At 42.1% G+C, this 17234-nt stretch overlaps 1 protein-coding gene across 11 annotated transcripts in view; it reads right to left on the bottom strand.

The window, feature by feature from the left end:
• rapgef2 (Rap guanine nucleotide exchange factor (GEF) 2) overlaps nucleotides 1-17234 on the bottom strand; it is a 73099-nt gene that overhangs the window by 24590 nt on the left and 31275 nt on the right. For 6 of the 11 annotated variants that reach the window (XM_037260897.1, XM_037260895.1, XM_037260894.1 and 3 more), the window contains 2 exons: nucleotides 16637-16804; nucleotides 12800-12811 (listed from right to left, as the gene is read on the bottom strand). In XM_037260897.1, coding sequence (XP_037116792.1) covers nucleotides 12800-12811; nucleotides 16637-16804 — 180 coding nt within the window. Of the gene's footprint in view, nucleotides 1-6687; nucleotides 7116-12799; nucleotides 12812-16636; nucleotides 16805-17234 lie in introns of those variants that run through there. The other 5 variants (XM_037260893.1, XM_037260896.1, XM_037260898.1 and 2 more) reach the window with 3 other exon arrangements.

The following is a 17234-nucleotide window of genomic DNA, read 5'->3' as shown; positions in this document are numbered from 1 at the left end:
GCTCCTGAGTATAAGTCGCCCCCCCACCCAAACTATGAAAAAAACCGCGACTTATAGTCCGAAAATTACGGTAGTTATAGTATATAGATTGAGACCTCTACAAAATCTCAGAGAAAATTGTACTTTTCCTTATAATTCAGCTAATAATAAAAAAAAAAAAGACCCACAGCTTTATAATGTATTCTATTATCGTTGCACACGTTACAACGGCCCCCTTCCATCTGTGTATGAGCCGTGATGCAGGGAAAAAACTGATTTACGGGCAGCGCTAAAGGGGCTTTAGTGCTCCAATGTGTTTTTTATATTGTCATTTCTTTTTACTTTCTTGGGGATGACATAATCAGGTAGTTAAGCCCATGTAATAGACATTTATCGCACTAGCACAAAAGTGTCTGGGGCGCAAAAACCAATAATAACGGCACGCTCGGTCGACGGCGGTCCGGGTGAAGTGGAGCAGACGAGGAAGACAATGGCTTGAGGAAAGTTTTTGACCAAGGACGAATCGCTCCGGTTCACCAATTTGGCGAGTGCAGCCGGCCAGATAATTAAACAACATGGCCATTTTTTGACACCGAGCAATCACATCCAACCTCCAGTGCACGGGAGATGACTCGATAGCGCTCTCATTTTTTCTGTAATAAAAGCAGGACAGTGTCCATGTGTGGGGAAATGACAGGACTAAACAAGTTTTGACACATTTTTTAGACTTTTGTTTTTGCAGAAGACAAAGCCACCTTGCTAATTCTTTTACCCTCTATATCTAGATTATTTGTGAGATTCAGCATATTTACTCTGGGGACATTTAGAAATTGGCAAACGGGGGTCGACCCATTTCCTGGCGCGCCACATTTGGAATGGCGGGTGGCGCACACATGTAATATTGATGGTGCACCACATCGCCAGATGCACAGCGGGCCTCCCTACCGGGGATCATCTCGATAAATTCGGTAAATAGAACAGCAGGCAGTGTGAAATATTCATACGCATTGACCCGGTGAACCACTTTTCAACTGTTTGATCACGTGATTCGCATGTACTGTATAACAGTAAGATAAGCATGACTTTTTTGCTTTTTAATTGGAGTAATTCTAAACACAGATGAAATAATGAAGTTTTTTTTCTCTACCCAGCGTTTAAAATTACCACTGGCTTTTTTTAATCCAAACTACTTTACATTTCATAAATAACCTCCTGGGAAAAAAAACTTGTCTCGTTAAAGGAGAGTTTTATTCAAGGCGATGCTAGCATATGTTAGCTTGTTAGCCACGCGCTGACTTTAATGAGGGAACGTCCCTGGCGAATACACAGCATTTGCAGTGTTTGTAAATGAAAATTCTGTGAAGCGGTTTTCTACGTTTGTAAATGAAAATTCTGTGAAGCAGAAGAGCAGGCAAATGCAGAATATTTTGTCACAAGACTCTTGGAGGTAGATTTATAAAAGTAAATATGTAACGATCTAAATTGAACACATTACTGCAATACAGTGCAATAAGTGGCAATAAACAGAGTGCACTAAATGGTTGAAGCTTTAAGTCATACGGAGTTTGTGTTGCCTGAAATTAAAGTTGAAAAACATTGTAACCTGATCAAAGTGGAATAAACTCTCACGGTGCAATAGTTCACATTACAAAGTGTGCAAACCACAATTTAATGATATTTAAGCATTAAACCTCATCAATTCATATTTTAGCAAACCTATTTTAACACATTTTGATACCATAAAAGTTTATTCCAATGCGAGCTAGTTTAATAGCATTCAATGTCTGACATGAATTGTGGTTATGTGGGTCCATATGAGCACTATGCAAGTTAGTAAGATGAAAGTTATTTTGTGGCAGAGAAGTTATTGTGCTTAGTCATCAAACAGTTATTGTATAAAATTCACTATTCATTTTCATATTTCATCGGTGCATTTCAGTGATTTTTTTTTTAAACTAACTTAGCTACAGTTGAATCAGTACCTCTACTTTTGTGCATTTTGACACAATTATCTCCGCGTTAACGCCGTAGTGAGTAGCATCCCTTTTTTTTAGCCATTGACAGCTGACATCACACAGGAAGTAGACATCTTAACTAGTAGGAAAGACTGGTCGCAAGGAGCCGGTCAATAAGAGTTTTCCCGACTGACCCGATAATTACATCCCCCTGCGTGATTTCCACAATCACAGTGAAAGCCCCGCCAACCACGAGACCCTCCCTCATTGGTAAAGAGGATAATAAAACATGTAATCCTTTCTCTACGTTCATTTAGGTCATCTGTCTGTGGGTCAATAAGCCGGCGAACGATCGCTCCGTAAGCATGTGACCGCCTTGCTCGGACAACACGCAACAGAAACAACGCTGCGCTCAGACAATCGCCTTGATTGATCCTACCGTTACGACGGGCGAGATGCGGTCCCGTAGTTTGTCCGGCAAATGGAAAAGCATGTGTCCAATCAGCTGTTACGGGGTGGGTCGGGAGAGGGTTGGATTAAGCCAGGCGCTCGCCGCTACTGCTGGAGCAACAGAGCTCACTCACTAGCTAGCCGCGGCCTACATGTGAGCAGATGTGGCGCTCCTTAAATTACACTGCAGACCTAATGACCTAGATCAGTGGGATGGGAAGCGCGGGGCTGCCTCTCAATCTATTTAGCGCCCAGCTATGGTACCGGAGAATCACTGCGAGATGTCCATTACGGCCACGAGAGGCTAATGCGAGCATCCAGTGAAGTGTGAGGGCAGGGCGAGGCAAGACCCATTTCCACCAGGCGGGAGAGCACACAATATTAGATTTTATAGCTTGATTGTCAAATTAAACTGCAAATAGAAGGGTGGGGGATTTATGGTGACTCATTAAATGTTGCCATTACGCAATGACGGAAATTAGAATGCTTCACAATTTAGCGTTGCTCCTCTGTCAAGAACAGTTACGATCGGGGGATGTCGAGATAAATTGTCAATTGTAGCCATGTGAAGCCCTTAGAGACGCGTTTGTGATTAAGATCTATATAAATAAAAATTGACTTGACTTGACAGCATTTTCTTCCTATGGCACTAGCCATAGCATGTTTTATGTGCAAATTCTCACGGCACAATGCCACAAAAATATCCCGAAAAGTATGCATACTAAAAAAAAAATTCTAATTTTGTTTCAGAAATTTCTCATCTTAATCTTACTCTGTAAAATTATTTTAAGGATTTTCTGTGCGATTGAACAATGTTATGTTATTTGTAGAAAATAGATTTTGAAATTAAATACACCGAATGATCCTTCGTGGTCCATAACGATGGTTGGGAATCACTTGGCTCTGATACTTGTCTCAAAACTGGTACCAATCAGAAAAAAAACTAAAGGACAAGTTTACTGTCAAAGGACCACTAGAGGTGAACTAAATGCATCTAAAATGTCCTAAACCAAACCCAAATGACTCAACCTAAAGCCTAGCCTCCAAACAATTATCACATCCCAAGAATCTAACCCTAATACTAAACCATAACCTAAACCCTGACCCATGCCAAGCTAGCCCCGGTTAGCTTCTTCATTTCTTCGTCATGGCAAAGTCATCAACATTTAACACTTTAGCGTTGCCCATTAGAGTAGAATTATCTTGTTCAAATGTGGTAGCAATAAAGTAGAATGTTTTGAGGGGGTTGGGTCTACTTGACGTACTTACAAAGTTGCATGTTGTCAGTCAAACTGACTCTGGACTTACTAGTTTCGTGTTTTAAGGCAAGTGATCAAATTTGCCCAGCAGGCTCAGCTCACACTCAAGGACGAAAACTAAAATGGTTCGCAATTTAACGTCGCCATCTGTGTCGTATATGTGGTGCGAATTTGATAAAATCTCAACGACAACTTTGTCTTTGAAGGACTCGAGGAAAAGAAATGGCTGAACGAAAAAGTTCCCATGTTGAAGGACGTCAGAGTCTGGCAGAGTTGCCTTGACCGTGCGGTCGGCTGTCTTGAGCCTTTGGGATCAAGAGCTTAACGCCTCTTTTGGCAGTATGTCTGATGAAATTGGCCCTATATGCTAACAGGGTTTTTGCCCTCTGTGTAATGGTCAGCAGGTAGCCAAATTGACCTTATGTGTCAGTTGTACCACATTTACATAAACTGCTTTGTGTTGAGGTTTGCGTGACTAAACATGATGCCTTTAGTGGCCACTTTTACGGTCAGGGGTAGAGGGGGGCCAACTCTGTTGGGATCTTGTTGGTTAAAGGCAAATTTATGATCAAATCATAAAAGGTAGTTCCCAACCCAATACAAAACCCTAACACGAAGCTGCCACCGTCCAAAACATCACTTGCATAACAATTTGACCGAATTTGCATATTTTTAACATATGGTCAAGAACCTTACCGCGTTAATGAAACGTATGTATGATCATTTTAAGAATTAGCCTTTACTGATTCTGTTTTGAAAACGGTGTTAAATCTAGGTTCTCTCCTCCATGTTGTCACGGTTACGGTAAGAAAGCTTCGGTGTCGGCCGCTGTTCACCCCTCGGCCCAACACCTTTCCTGACGGGTTGAGTGTATATTTACACAAGCCGCAATAAATATGCTAACGACACAGGGAAACAATCAAATGAAGGGAGTGTGACAGCTGATAAGCGGTCTCCCCTGCAAACAAGAGCTGCAGAGAATAAGCCATTACAAGTGTGCAGCCACTGTGCATTATGTGCCCAATATTGTTTTTACACCAAGATAAATGTTACAGCAGCGCTCACTTTTACAGTTTCCTGGAAAGTGTTGAGTCAGCAGTCAAGGGTCCAGTTTAACAAGGGAAAATGACACCAAGCATTGTCTTATGGACGGTTAGGATTTGAAGCTGTCAACACAGCATCAGTGCGTACCCAATGGCTAGTTAAAAAACAAGAACCCCCTAAAATACACCCATTAAGGCTAACCTTTAAATCAAACCCTGAATCGAACACTAGACCCAACACGATGCTACCAATAACCCCTAACACAAGCCATAAGCTCCAAAACCCTAACATGTTTTTGGCTAGGCTGCCCAACCATAACCTAAATAGTAACTATCAACCAATTCATAACTCTACGCCACCAGCGTGCAAAAAATGAAATGCACAGGGTTCAGGAAACTACCATTTATCAACACTGTGTAAAAACAGTACGCAAATGTACGTACATACAAGACGCTTTTGTGGCCCCATAAAGCCTCTGAAACACAAACTGCAGGGACGATGATGCATTTGCCACCATTACAGTGATTTGTTGTCGCTTGTGAACATGACACTATACGGGGCGTGGGGGATTTATGGCCTGCGTGGGCGGTTGGGTGTGACAAACACAGTTGTTGGTGTTGACGAATGACAAGAGATCAATGCCTTCAAGTGCGCGTGGTCTCAGAGCATGGGACCAGATAGGATTCAGCACCAGGGATAGCGACACCACAGACTATGACCCTGATGGGAAGGAAACGGCCGTCATTGTAAATCCTTACAAGGGTTAGGAAGTGATATCAAACACTCTTACTTCAACCATTTGACTCGCGTTCGGAACACTGGCCCTAAACCTATACCTCGATACTCTAACTATACCACCTTTAACAGTTTTGCTTTTCGACACCATTGGTACTAATAAATATACAATTTGTTACCTTGGAGTAAAATAATACGTTACTGTAGCTATAATTACGACATGTCAAAATGTACGCCATGTATACACTACCATGGCAACAGTCCAGTGCCTGCACTTTTCTTAAAAAGCAGATGATGTGAGTGTGTGCAGAACAGAAAAGCACATGGTGTACGTTTCCTACAACATTGACACACATAGTGGGCTACGCCAGCCTTCTAGCATGATAGCTTTAAAATTGTGCCCCAGGATCTAATTTCACTTAGCAACATGAAATTTGACTATCACAAGTACCTCAAGTTAGACAGTTAGAGTACCCTTGCTACCGAATTTGAACCAAATGAAGATAGATTTGCATATGGGCGGAGCATGATGTCAAAGTTTGATGCCTCACCATCAAAAAGAAGACTATAATGAAGCAGCTTCTTTGACAATTCAGCCTCCTGAAGACACTTTGACTGAGCAACAATATGCTGGGTAGGCATGTCTATTACGAGAGGAACCATGCCCAGAAAGTCTGCTATTTTCTTTTGAATCTGCCATTTTAACCTCATTAGGTCTATTTCCAAAGGTTGCTCAAAGATAAAATTGTCCTATCAATTTTGTCATGTTATTCCCCAATTTGAGTCACTGTCAGTTCGACTGAAATGTGCTCAGTCACAAGTAGGTTGTAATTTTTTTGGATAGGTTTAACTGGCATGCTTGTACCTTGAAGTGAGAAGCGCCTTGTCACTTGGGGTGGTGTCTTTGAAGGTTCTGCTTTTTTCCCCTGCTGCTTTTTCACACCTTAGCTACCTACCTACCATCTTTGCACTAGAGAAGGGTAAACAGGGATCTTTGAGTGTAATAATTAGCCTACCATTGCTTGGATAAAATCAGAAAAAATGTATACCACCAAAAGTGCATGATATCAGCATTTTGATCTTGCATTCCTGCCACCTCCCTAAAAACGGCTATGAATGACGTGCGTGGCCGCGTAACAGAAAAGCACATGGTGTCCGTTTCTACTACAACACACTGACACACATCCCAGGCTGCACCGGCCTCGTTCCCCAACGAGGGGAGGGTCAAGGACGCGGCCGGACGTCGGCATCGCGCTGCTACTCACCGGCGTTTTATCCTGCTGGCATGGCACTCCATTGCTGTCTACCGCTGCTGCTGCTAACGGTTTCATGGTGATAACAGTCCTCTCCGGGGCTCAAAATGTACCAAAATCTAACATCTCCCCCTGTTGCCCCCCCCCCCCCCCTCCCTGAAGGGAGTATCCGCTAGATTAGACGCTCCAAATCGACAACGTTAAAATCCAGTCCGGAGAAAATACCTCCCAAAAATAATGAGTGGGAAGCATTGAGGTGAAAAAGAAAAAAACGTCTTTCAGTCACTGCTTTGCCTCTGCCGCCTCACCTCCATGGCGACGGGAGAATGGAGCATCCTTCTAAAATAAAAAAACATTAAAAAAAGGAAAAGAAAAAAAGCCAGCGGTTTGTTTGCCAGCACGGGGGGTGGATGGTTGGGTGGGTGGGTTCATGTGTGTCACTGGTGGAGGAGGGGATGGCGGCTGTGGTGAAGTGGGAAGGAGGAGGAGGGGTGATGGGGTTAGTATTTTAAGCGCCTCCTTCCTTACGGACGCCCCCAGACAGAAGGGATGGAAAGAGGAGCCGATACGGAAGAAGGAGAAAGCAGAGTGGGCTCCATTACGTCTCTTGGTTGGAGACGGTTGTCATGGCAACAATGAAAAAAGTAAAAAAAAAAATCAGGTGCTTAAAAAGGAGCTCAGTATAAAATAATTTTTGCAAGGAGCAATGATGTCACTCTGCCTCTCAGCTGGGGTCGTCCTGGCAACCGGCCCCTCCCGTCACTGCTTTGCACACCCTCCGGGAGGCAACTGTTGCCGTGGCAACGGAAACAGCCAAGTGGGAGGGGACTGGGAGGGTAGACTGGGAGAAAAGTGTCACCTCGCTTCTTCCGTCAGCCAGAATTGGCGGGTCCAAAAATGGGGGACAACATTTGTCCCCGTCGGCAGCCGTTTGAAGCTCAGTTTGAGCATTTCCGAGGTTCATTCAAATATATATTTGAGCATTTCGGAGGCTCTTTCAAAATATATGTATTTTGTGAGAGCCGAATTTGAATGTCAATAAATACTGCAACATAGTTTGTAACACAGTTCGACGACTCTCTATAATACAATTATCTCTAAATTAGCACTCCCAGGATTTTGGGATTTTCTTAAAAATCCGCTCCCCCGAGTAGAACTAGTTTTCAGTTTTATTGAGGTACATGAAATTTGCCAAATATTCCTATCATAAGTAAACCCACAAGAAAGTCTCAACAAGACAAAGTAAATCTGCCACTTTGGTTCCAAGAGACCATTTTAGGGTGAGGCTTGGCATTTCTAGGGTTCCTTCAAAGATGAACTTGTCCTAGCAATTTTGTCCAATTGCTACAAAATTTGAACAACGGACACTCGACAGATGAGTGATCTTCAATCCGGAATATTCCCATTGCTGCATTTAGGTATAATAAGGCAGAAACGTTTAATAAACAGATATCTAATCCAGTAACTTTGCATTTTTGATAAATCACGGCGTGTCTGTCATGACGACATACACCCATAAAAGTCTGAAGAACCCATGAACAGAATGACATGAATCTGCCATTTTGAATTGAAACAACCATTTTAGATTGATTTCGGTCATCTCCAGGGAGTCCTTCAAGAGGTTTTAGCTATTTAGTCTTAAAAAGAGAGGCATGAAGAACCTTCTGATTGAACCACATACACTGATGAGAGATGTAGAACGGGGTCCTTTTGACATTGCGAATGCTAACGAGGTCTTCGAGACGGCCAATCAGTACAGTGCAGACCTCCGCCAAGGCGAAGCGATCCCAATTTGGATCGGCACCAAGCTACTTTTTTTTACTGCTTAAACAAGGCACGTCTCTCACTGTTAACAAGTCTAAAACTTTCTGGATGCGCACCAAAATTGAATGGATTTTCGTTGGCTGATGTCCCATCCACCCCTTTCATGGAAATGAGTTTTCCCCAAAACAAATGGCCACTGACAGAGGTAACAAAATGGTGGAAAGGCCCAAAACGTCTGAGCACATACTACATCATAAGAGCAAGGATAGATATAGAACTTGGGTTAATGCAAAACACAGTGTTTCAGAGCCTATTTTCCAACATCAAGCTTTTGCCGAATGCCGAAGTGAAACGTCCCACACGACAAGAATACAATATCACAGTGAGCCAGCCATCACCACGCAACGTCACATCAAGTTTTCATATTTAGTGTCAAAATTAATCCCCCTTTAAGGATAAGACTGTCACTGTCACAAACAATATAAGTTTCTATCCCTTTATTCCAGAACAGAAAATTATTAGAAATTGAGGGTGCAGAAAATGCACAAACAATTCTAATTCAGTGACTGGTTTGGTGTTTCACAAGTCAGAAAGTGTGCAAAAATGTTGATCGTTGTTTGAAAGTAGGTGTGTAGGTCGTTGTAAATGTCGTTTTGGAAAAACACAAATCACTCTGCTTAATTTGTTACTGACCGAAATGTTGTGGATTTTGACCATTTTAATTAAACCAATGTATCTAAAGGATGACAAAACTGTCATTTTCAAGAATTGCCAAGTAAATGGATGGATGTTAATAAGTTAACAATTTCATTCATTGAAATATATATATAAAACACACACACACACACACACAAACAACAAAAAAAGCCCTGTTATTGTTCCTGTTCATTGTAACAAAGCCTGGCTAGCCGACATTTGCAGATTGGGGGAAGGGGGTGCAGCTCGCTGTCCCCCTTAGCTCCCCCACCTCCCCTCACCATGATGTAATGCTTCAAACCATAACAAAAAAGAGCTCAGGTTCTCAGATGGCTTGCGTATCTGCATGTGTGTGTGTGTGTGTGTGTGTGTGATTAACCACCGGTTAAATGTGAAGAGGAAGAGACAGTGATGAAAAATATGACACTTGGGTAGTCAGTTGTGTGATCCCAGTCTGGCTCTTGACTGCTGCCAAATTTGAACAACGTAGTATGTAGATACTTAACAGACGCTACATGCTAAACCTGACGCTACATACATAAATGTGAGTTTTTGACAGTGATTTTAGGCCGATCATTGCGAAATTGTTTGATAACTCAAACACAAAATTACAAGAATTACAAATCACCATGTACAGTAATAAGTGTCTTGAAGCAGTGTTCTACCGTGCAAGTGAGTACGTTTAGTTTTATTACCTCCAACGTTATCTTATTGGTTTATACGGAAGAAGATGAGGTGCCAAAACAACACCTGCGTAAAAAGGAATTTTGATTTTAATGAGGCGAAATCTAACGGAGACGCGGGAATCACTAACGTTTTGAAAGTAAAGAAATAATATTCAGACATGAATGAGCCCTGACCAAATCTGTTTCCCTATCTTGTACGTTTACAGCAACTTTTGATATATTCCTGCTAACAAACCGAGAGAATTAATTTGACTAGAATATTTGCATCCAACTGGGGCTCATTTGGGTGAATTCTCTAAACAGGGTTTATTGTGAGCTCTAGTATGGTATACGTAATAATATATTGGGGGGGGAAAAACATGTTTATGGAGTGCTTTGACAGACCGACTGGACAAACTAACCAGAACATGAATCACACAATAACATTCTACAACCTACATCAAACATTTCTGGGCATGTTAAGGCCCTCAAAAGCAAAGATTTGTGGTTATGTAACGCTCGCAAGTACACATCTAAATAGCGCTGTTAGCGCAAGAAAGACGACGTAATAACCAGGCTGCGTCCCGTCCCCCAGGGACCGCTTCATTCATCACGCTGCCATTGCCTGGAAATAATCAGCACTAGTACAGACTGCTAGTTTTTTTTGGTTTGCCCCTTCGCAGGTTGACGGCGGGGGCAAACGCACGACCCGCCTGGTAGCATTAATCATCCACACGGGCAGGTAGTTCCGAGCCGTCGCGTTTGAGGTTAACATGTAACTAGAAGCTTCCGATTGGGGTTGCGGAACAAGGTGTGCTTAGGTCACGAAGCGGACGTCGTTTAGCTTTGCTCGGGGCAAAATGTTCTAGACTTAACTGAGACAAGGATGACTTAACTATTGTGGTTAAACAATGCAATGTTTAACCAATGCAATGGGCTCAATGAAGCACAACTATTAGTCACGGCAACAAGTAGCAATGGGAAATTTGAGCAATAGAGCAAATATTAATATAAACTGCAGTAGTTTGCTTCATTCTCAACTGCTCATCTATATAATACCTTCTTGGTACGTGCATATTTATCTTTATGATGTTAGTGACTAGTCTTACTGCATGTAAAAATTGCTGGTGTATATTTAATCCTGAACTGCATGGATACTATGTGGTGCCTATGTATAGGTTTTTGCTAAGTGCTTTTGATTATTCTTGCTGCTCTTCCCGTTCACATCTCTTCTCTATATGTAATCTAAAAGCGGTGGTGTTTATTTAATTCTCAAGTGCTTATCTATAGACCCTTTCTTGATATATTGATAGTTTGATTGTCGCATACAATCCATTGCTGCTGACTATTCTTGCCCAAAGTATAGTGTAAAGATTGTCATGAGACTGCTGATAGCCCTGTTGGTGTTCATGAAATTCCCCACATAAAAATTATAGATTCTTCATTGATACCTGACACGAACAGTATTATTTTTAGCTACATTTCATAAAATGCTGCTGACTATTCCTGCTGTTGTTCACTCTTACCTGCTTATACAGTAAACTTAGTGTTCTACATCCAATTCCGTGTACTATTCATGATGCAATTAACACTCACAATATAGTAACTACTGTTTGTCGCGAACATTCACAGTACTGCGCAATGCCTGATGTGAATACAATAGCTACTTGTATTTTTAAATGTTATTCCAACAACTGTAAGACGCCAAATCATGCCTAACATATCTAACAATTGTGCCATAACAGCAGTGTGATTGTCCCCCCCGTCCCCTAAAATCGACTCAATAAATGTCATCTGACAAGCTTTTTGAAAATACATTGCAGTTAATAATAATAAAAAAAAGCAGCTGAATGTCAACGGCAACATGAAACACACGTCAAATGTCAGGCCGGCGCGGTGGGAGACGAAATGGATGCCGAATTGCAGTAAAACCCCCTCCCCTCATTTGCATTTTTGGCACTCATCCAAAAATATCGGTTCTATTTCTATCCTGGCTTTAATGTTTGATGGTGTGCTATAAATAAGCATAAACGGCGGTAGGGTGTAGGGAGGAGCATCTGCATATTTTAGCAAATTTGACACGAAAATATATGATGCCACACACCGTACAGGAGACACCTTCTATATTTTTAGTTTGGCATCACATGACGAAAAGCACGGATCAATCACACTGCTTTTCACAGCCAAGCACTTCCTCCGCCGTATATTCAAGCCGGTGTCGCCTTTTGTATGCGAGCCGTGCCCAGGTTGGTCACAAAGGACGCGGCTAAAAATAGAGCAGCGGTGGATTTGTTGTCGACAGTCTCACAGCAGGTGTAGGCGCCAGACACCTCTATAAACGACGATGTGAGACTTGACAATGATGTTTATAAAAGTCGTAATTATAGGATGATGGTAATTTAGCATTGATGCTATTGTAGAAACTACTGATTGGGGCTGAGTTTGAAAAGGGCCATTAGAACCTGCCCAAAATGGCAGCTTCAAACTAAAATGGTAATGATAGACATTCATAAGAACTAACTAAATTCTGGTTGTGGGCTCATATTCAGCACAAACATTTTCACATTGAGTGTTTTCCAACATATAAAAATCAACCATAAAAGCATCCATTAAACAGCTGCATCAAGTTTGGATGGCCACAATTGGTCGCACGCTGTAACCACACCCACATATAGCTCGCAACACTCACAGCCTCAAGACATAAAAAACAATTTCGACGTGCCTCAATCAGCTAAACGGCCGCTATTATCTCGCCATTTACAGGCCGCCACGAGCCATGCAAGCGTGTCGTCGCCATCCGTTCTCATATTCGAGCGATCGCGGCAGATCACGTAGCGGCTGCGACGAATGGGTGGACATTTTTTATTCCAGTAAAAGCGGAGAGCTGGTTTATCTAGCTGGATGGAATGGAAGGTATTTATGAAAAGGTGCTAAGAACATACAGCTAGGGAACACAAACACGACACACACAACATGATTAATAGTGAAATGTATGGTACCTTATTGCATTCCTAGGAGCCATGAAAAGAAGAGAGAGAAGAGATGAAAGTTATCAAAACATTCCAAGCGAGCTCAAGCTTTGGAAGTAGCGTGAACAGAAAACTGAATGTGAAAGGATTTGAAATTGTAGAATTTTATGACTTAATCGCACAGAAAAGAAGTATGACACAAAAGGTGAAGTCAAAGGCCATCCCACGAGGGTCAAAAAAGTATTGCTCAGAATTTCCCCAGGTTTTCTGCATGTATAAACTGTTTCTGTGAACAAAACCTGAGCTAATGCTAACATCAAGAGCTTTAGATTTATTATTGAATAATTTTAAAATATAAATGAATGCAAAAACTTGTATGTAATTAATTAATCCAAGAAATAAAAATAATCTGACCACGTAATTAAATTTTAGGATAAATTTAAAGTAAAAGTAAATTTAAGAAAATAAGGTTGGTCATGAAAGACTCATCTGCCTTCATTCATTTTAGTTAAAAATGAGAAAAATAAAAAATGCAAAAAACTACAATTGACCAATTGAACAAATACAAGATCTAAAAACTACACAAGGACAAAAATGAACGAGGATAAACGATGTAATAATTACCCTTACAGATAGCACAATTTATATATGAAATGAAAAAAAATACATTAAAACAAAGGTAAATGTATAAAAAAAAAAAATTAACCAGAATGTCTTTACATTAAAGTGGCAATTTATTACAAGAGACTTCTAATTTGCTGTTGCATTTTTTGGGAGTGACCACATTGTCTTAAGTTTTAAGGATGAGTTAACGAGACAAATTTCATTTTTGTGGGTGTTAAGCGTGTTGTCTAATTGCAGCTGCCTAAGACTTTCAAGATCACGTTCCCAAACAGCAACGGCAACATCACATTCGTGTACATTCAGTTTCTCCTTGTCACCATTTGGTTGCCATGGTGCCCTGCCTCCTTCCCATTCCTCTCATCCCTCGAGTGCAGCGTGCGACGAAGACAAGTGACCATGAGAAAGTTGAGTGCAGGCCTTTTTCATGACCAAAAACGCTGCTCTAAATTTAGGAAACAGGGCGCGGCCTCTCAGCCCTTTGCCGCATTCTTCCCCTTTTTGGGGAGAGTGGGGGGGGGGGGGGGGTGTTCACAGCGTTCCAGGAGGGATCGGGTACACGCCGGGAATGTACGGAATGCAGTGAAATTGTGCAGAACAGGAAAGGCACTATGCACAGACTGAACACTGTGAGAACGTTTCACTTCTTACTCCCAGGAAGAAAAGACTCAAAAGATGTTCACCATGCAGTACTGTACACTACAGTACAATGCAAAAAAAACTATACGTGCCCCAAATTTAAATGAACCGAGTTTACAGATGAAATAGCAACATTTCCGGAAGTGATGTGGCATAGATGTTTCAAGCGTGGGCTTGTAAAGGATTGATAATGCAAACAAACAGGTAGGAATAGTGAATAAAAAAACAAACACTATGATTTAAGCCGAAAAGAAACAGGCAATTTAGATGCAATGCATGGATGGATAAGGTGAGGAAAGAGATGTTTAGACTTACCCTTAAGACAACCAGGGCTGCCACAAACTACTTTTTGTTAAGTCAACTCGTCACCAATACTCGTGAATCACCTAATTGGTTCATGTGTAACATATTGCACCGGCAAGCAGCTGTTCTTTCGCAACCAACATTCCCTTGAATTCTTCGAAGTATGTACCGTAATTTTCGGACTATAAGTCGCACCGGAGTATAAGTCGCACCAGCCATAAAATGCCCAAAAAAGTGAAAAAAAACATATATAAGTCGCTCCGGAGTATAAGTCGCATTTTGGGGGGCAATTTATTCGACAAAATCCAACACCAAGAACAGTCATGAACGAGCAACAACAGGCTAAACGATAGCTATGCTAACGTGACATAAACACAAACTAAGAGCTGAGAACGGCCCTGACGTAAAATTCAGAGTTATTCAAAAAACTATTACATAAATAACACGTTAATAAAACCATCTGCGTCACTCCAATTCATTAAATCCATCAATCGTCCTTTGTCAACAATGCGTGCGCGCCGCTGACGGCTCTTGCACTTAAAAATATTCCACAGGCCCATATAACGATATATAAATTATATATCAAATAACTATTATATAAGCAATAATGTTATCAAACCATCTGTGCACTCTAAATCATTAAATCCATCGATCAAATTCCTCGTCCTTTGTCAACATCGCCGCGCGTGCGCCCTGACGTCAGCCTCGTCGTTATTCCACAGATCTACTATATATAGATAATATATATTGTAGCGTTAACAAAGTTCAAGGAAAGACGTGGGTTTGGTAAACGGCTCTTTATTTAACAAAAGAGAGTAGGACCGGGCGTGCGTAAAAGCATTGTCCGAGCACCATCCACCGTCCCTGGACAGCCACCCGGCCGAGCGCCGGCGCCGGCGCCCGACTTCAATCCACGAAAGTGAAAGAAAGCTGGACGAGTCGATCTTTGTCCTTTATGTAAACAACCGTCGCGCTGCTGACGCGCGACCGCGACGTCGCGTCGCGCTGCTGACGTCAGCAGCGCGACGTCGCGCGTCACTCGTCCAGCTTTCTTTCACTTTCGTGGATTGAAGTCGGGCGCTGGCGCTCGGCCGGGTGGCTGTCCAGGGACGGTGGATGGTGCTCGGACAATGCTTTTACGCACGCCCGGTCCTACTCTACCGAGCTGCCTTTCAGCTCCGTGGATGGAAGTCGAGGGCCGGCGCTCAGCCGGGTGGCTGTCCGAGGACGGTGCATGGATCTCGGTCATGGCTTCTACGCACGCCCGGTCCTATCGTATGGAGCTCTCGTCCCCTTTCGTGGCTGGACGTCCACGCCGCCACACGCCTGTAAGTTTGTTTTGTTAAATAAAGAGCCGTTTACCAAACCCACGTCTTTCCTTGAACTTTGTTAACGCTACAATATAGTTATATAGTAAATCTGTGGAATAACGACGAGGCTGGCGTCAGGGCGCACGCGCGGCGATGTTGACAAAGGACGAGGAATTTGATCGATGGATTTAATGATTTAGAGTGCACAGATGGTTTGATAACATTATTGCTTATATAATAGTTATTTGATATATAATTTATATATCGTTATATGGGCCTGTGGAATATTTTTAAGTGCAAAAGCCGTCAGCGGCGCGCACGCATTGTTGACAAAGGACGATTGATGGATTTAATGAATTGGAGTGACGCAGATGGTTTCGCGCTGCTGTCGTCACTTGAAATTCAAATTACAGTAATCCCTTGCTACATTGCGGTTCGTTTATCGCGGTTTCATTTTTTTTTTTTTGAAATTTTTTTTTTGAAATTTTTTGAAAAAAAAAACACATATAAGTCGCTCCTGAGTATAAGTCGCCCCCCCCACCCAAACTATGAAAAAAACCGCGACTTATAGTCCGAAAATTACGGTAAATACTAAAAACAGACGAGATATCACATTCAACTTTCAGTGAACTTTGGAACCCGTACTGGCATTTCTTACATGTTAGTTTTTACTATGTATATAAATATGCGAGAGGGAGGATCAAGCAAAAATAAGCATTTGAACACAAACACACCTTAGCAGAAAAACTACAGCGAAAGCTATCAACACAAGTTGTTAAAAGACACGTCAATGAACAACACTGAGCATCTGGCAAGGAAGAGACAACTACAACAACAACAAAAAACTACCAGGGTGAGCTGAGCTACTTCCAAAATCCTACAAAACAGTACAAACAACAACACAGCAACAGCAGCGGTGATATCCAGCACAGCAAGGGTTAAAAGTGGCTACAAACCAGCAGCACACCTCCCTCCCTCCCCTCCCTAAACTCACCGTGTGGTAGCCCCGGGCCATGGGCGGCTTCCCGGCGGGGTACGGATCCACTGTGTCAATGATGGTCTGCCGTTCGCCTTTCTGGTTGATCTTCCGAAAGCGGCGGCGAGACTGGCGGTGGGAGGCTTGTCTCTGAAAGTACTCCTCATTCTCATCCATATAGTCCACCTGGGAAACATGCAGAGAAGACTATTACGGGGGATGCCGGGGCAGGGGGTCGGGAAATTGCCGTGCCATGCCTGAACTTGTCTGTGATAGGAGAACTTATTTTTTAATCAAGCTGTTTAAAAAAAAAAAAAAAAAAAAAAAGGATAGGTCTCAGCCCTGACGCACAACGATTTTGTGCAACCGGAGCAAACTTGTTATGAAACAAATTTCAGGTCATCTTCTATTTACCATTGATTGATTTGGTTTTTCACTTTTTGATGACGAACTTTTGAGAACTGACGTGCTGTATGAACCAGAGGCAAAACTTGACTAGCGTACATTTTAGTAAACGTCAAAAACAATTAGAACATGATAGAACTGTAGTCACTGAAACAAAGATGAACAGTCAGAAAATCAATTCAGTTTTATGAAATATTGTATCACATAAGTA

The sequence above is a fragment of the Syngnathus acus genome, chromosome 10 (assembly GCF_901709675.1).
Source record: "Syngnathus acus chromosome 10, fSynAcu1.2, whole genome shotgun sequence".
Classification (NCBI taxonomy): Eukaryota; Metazoa; Chordata; class Actinopteri; order Syngnathiformes; family Syngnathidae; genus Syngnathus; species Syngnathus acus.
This window is presented reverse-complemented; position numbering and strand designations above follow the sequence as displayed.